Source organism: Crocuta crocuta, unplaced genomic scaffold (assembly GCF_008692635.1).
Source record: "Crocuta crocuta isolate KB4526 unplaced genomic scaffold, BGI_CrCroc_1.0 scaffold480, whole genome shotgun sequence".
Lineage (NCBI taxonomy): Eukaryota > Metazoa > Chordata > Mammalia > Carnivora > Hyaenidae > Crocuta > Crocuta crocuta.
In genome coordinates this window covers 604685-607771 of record NW_027532418.1, presented here as the reverse complement: position 1 = coordinate 607771, position 3087 = coordinate 604685, and the positions used below count along the sequence as shown (strand labels likewise).

The window sequence follows — 3087 nt, the reverse complement described above, 5'->3', positions numbered from 1 at the left end:
TGTAATTCAATTACTAAAATATATGAACAATATATGCCCTTATGTACTCTCATTTTTTAACAGATAATATCTCACAGTAGAAGTACATGTATTCCTTAAGGGTAGATAAAATAATTGCTAGAATATAGTTATTTCATAATTTCTTTATTCATTCAGTAGGTGTGTATGAACCTCTGTGAGCCAATATACCTACTAAATACTGAAGATACATAGAATCTAGAGCCTTAAGACAGAACTAACATTAACCTATAATTATACAATTCATTATTGCCATAACTTGTGCGAAGGATAGAAATTGTAGTGTGTTATAAATTAGTAAAATAAAGAAATCTAAATTGGCCAAGGACATATAGGAGAGGTATTCTAAAATGTAATATTGTGTCCAGGTTCTGTACTCTAGGAAGAAGTTAGCTGGGTGTAGAAGTGATGGAAGGTCATTGTAGATGAAGGAAACAGCCTGGTAATAGTCCTAAGTTAAGATGCCTGATAACTTAGAGAATTTTGAAAGAAAGTCAGTGTGAATGTAACATTATGAAAAGAAGTAGATTAGAGCAAAATTCCAGAAACAGGCTGGGTTTTTAAAGGCCAGTTAAGGATGAGAACCTATGTCTTAATGGCACGAGATAATTTTAGCCAGGGAAGAAACATTGAGAACTGCATTTTAATCACATCACTCCAGATGCTTATAGAGAGTGAATTCAATGGAGGAAAGAACTTATGCAGTGGTTTAGGATCAATAGAAAGCTGTTGCCTAGAGGAAGCAAGAAATGTTGGTGACTTGAATTGGGAGAGAGTACTTAAGATTACTATCAATGCTTATGGGATTCCCAGTTTAGCATGCACTGACCTCCTCCTCAACACTCACAACCAAATCAGATTTAGCTGATAATTGCAACAAGGATTACAAACTTATCAGAGGCAAATTAAACTGAAGTTTTATGTTAGGCACTTGGAAAGAAAAAGGTACATTGATGTATTGCATAAAAGCAAGAAATATGCTCCTCTTTTTATTTATTGAGGTTTGAAAGTCAACTGTGCATACTTAGAATATTTCTTGGAGCATTTGGTTTCAATGATGTAGTTCTACTGAAATTGTCCTTACATTGGTTTTTCCCCCCTGGTATCTCACATTCTCTCTAGTATTTTATATTCATTATACTGTCAAATTTAATTATTTTTCTTATTTTTTTCTCATTGCATCAAGAGATTAGATTCATATTTTTCCCCATTGTTCACATTATTTCAGTCATGATTTGTACTGGTCCCTCCTTTAAAGATACTATACATTTATGAATGTCATTAACAATCTATATCTATTAAAATCGTCTCTATTAGTATTCACCATATATTTTTCTATTTATGTCTTCACTAATAAATATATATTGAATATCTATGAAAACGTGCTTGATGATTTCAAATATCTATTTTGCTGTAGGTCACTCATTATTATGTGTTTTAACAGCAGTAAATGTGATTAAAATATTTTATTATTTTCTGCACTAGTTATGGTTCTGTACTGTTCACTCTAACATAAGAGTGAACCCATGTATTATATAGAATCTATTCAAATTATGTTAGCATAGTATTTGGAAGTTGTGTTAATTATATAGTGTTCAACTGGGATGCCAGGGTGGCTCAGTTGGTTGAGCATCTGACTTTAGCTCAAGTCATGATTTCAGAGTTCATGGTTTCAAGCCCTGCACCAGGCTCTGTGTTGACAGCTCAGAGCCTGGAGCCTGATTCAGATTCTGTGTCTCTCTCCTTTTCTGCCCATTTCCCACTCATGCTTCCTCTCTCTCTCTCTTTCTCTCTCTCAGATATAAATAAACATTTAAAAATTAAAAAAATATATATATATAGTGTTCAAGTCTAGGAGTTCTGTGTGGAGATAACATTTTGGAACTGTAATTTCCTCATGGCCTCTTGCATTTTCTGATTTCTCAGGGTGTAAATAATAGGATTTAGTAAGGGTGTGAAAACAGTGTAAAATACGGCAAGAACTTTATTACCTGAGAAACTATTGAATGGCCAGGCATATATAAAGATACAAGGTCCGAAGAACAGAGTGACCACAGTCATGTGTGCAGACAGGGTGGACAGAGCCTTGGAGAGACTCCCAGATGACCTTTGTTGTACGGTGATGAGGATAACAGTGTAGGAGACAAACAGAAGGATGAAACAGATGAGTGAGAGCAGCCCACTATCAGCAATGACAAATAATTCCAGGTTATATGTTTCCATACAAGCAAGCTTAATCACAAGGGGAAGGTCACAAAATATATTGTCTATGACATTGGGACCACAGAAAGGCAAGTTTACTGTTAATACTATCTGGCTCATGGTGTGTATAAAACCAATTATCCATGAAAGTATCATAAACCCACTCAGCAGCCTGTGGCTCATGATTGTCCTGTAGTGCAGGGGTTTACATATGGCCACGTATCTGTCAAAGGCCATGGCTATCAAAAGAGTCATCTCAGCACCCCCAAAGAAGTGCATAAAGAACATCTGGGTCATGCAGCCCCATATGGAGATGATCTTGTGTTCACTGAGCAAGTCTCTGATCATCTTGGGCGTGGTGACGGTGGAGAGACACATGTCCAAAAAAGAGAGGTTTCCAAGGAGGAAGTACATGGGAGAATGAAGGGTGGAACTAAATGTCACTGTGACCATAATGAGAACGTTCCCCAACACAGTAGCACTGTAGATTAAGGAGAATGCTACAAAGAAGAAAATCCGAAGTTCCCATTGTCCAGAAAATCCCAGTAAAATAAACTCAGTCACTACAGATCCATTTTTAAGATCCATGTACTTGATTCAGAAAGGCTCCAGAAGTTCTTTTATACAAAGAGAATTAAAAAATAAATAAAGCCACAATTAACACTGATGTTTTCTTATTTCTAATTGATGAAAATTGTTGGTGTTATGAGAATACATACTTGTAAATATATCGGCATTGTTATCTATAATAGGAAATTACTTTATGGGTCATATTACTCTGAAACAATATTCTTATAGTTTGCAGCAATTAAAAAGCATTTTTAAGAGTGGAAGTGTTATTTTCTATTGTTTTATATAGCACATGGT

At 35.2% G+C, this 3087-nt stretch overlaps 1 protein-coding gene across 1 annotated transcript; it reads right to left on the bottom strand.

Annotated features, from left to right (window-relative positions):
• Positions 1–1869: 1869 nt before the first annotated feature.
• On the bottom strand, positions 1870–2808 carry LOC144243878 (olfactory receptor 4L1-like). Its single transcript, XM_077779013.1, has one exon. The coding sequence runs from the start codon at positions 2806–2808 to the stop codon at positions 1870–1872; it is 939 nt and encodes a 312-aa protein (XP_077635139.1).
• Between the last annotated feature and the right edge of the window lie 279 nt (positions 2809–3087).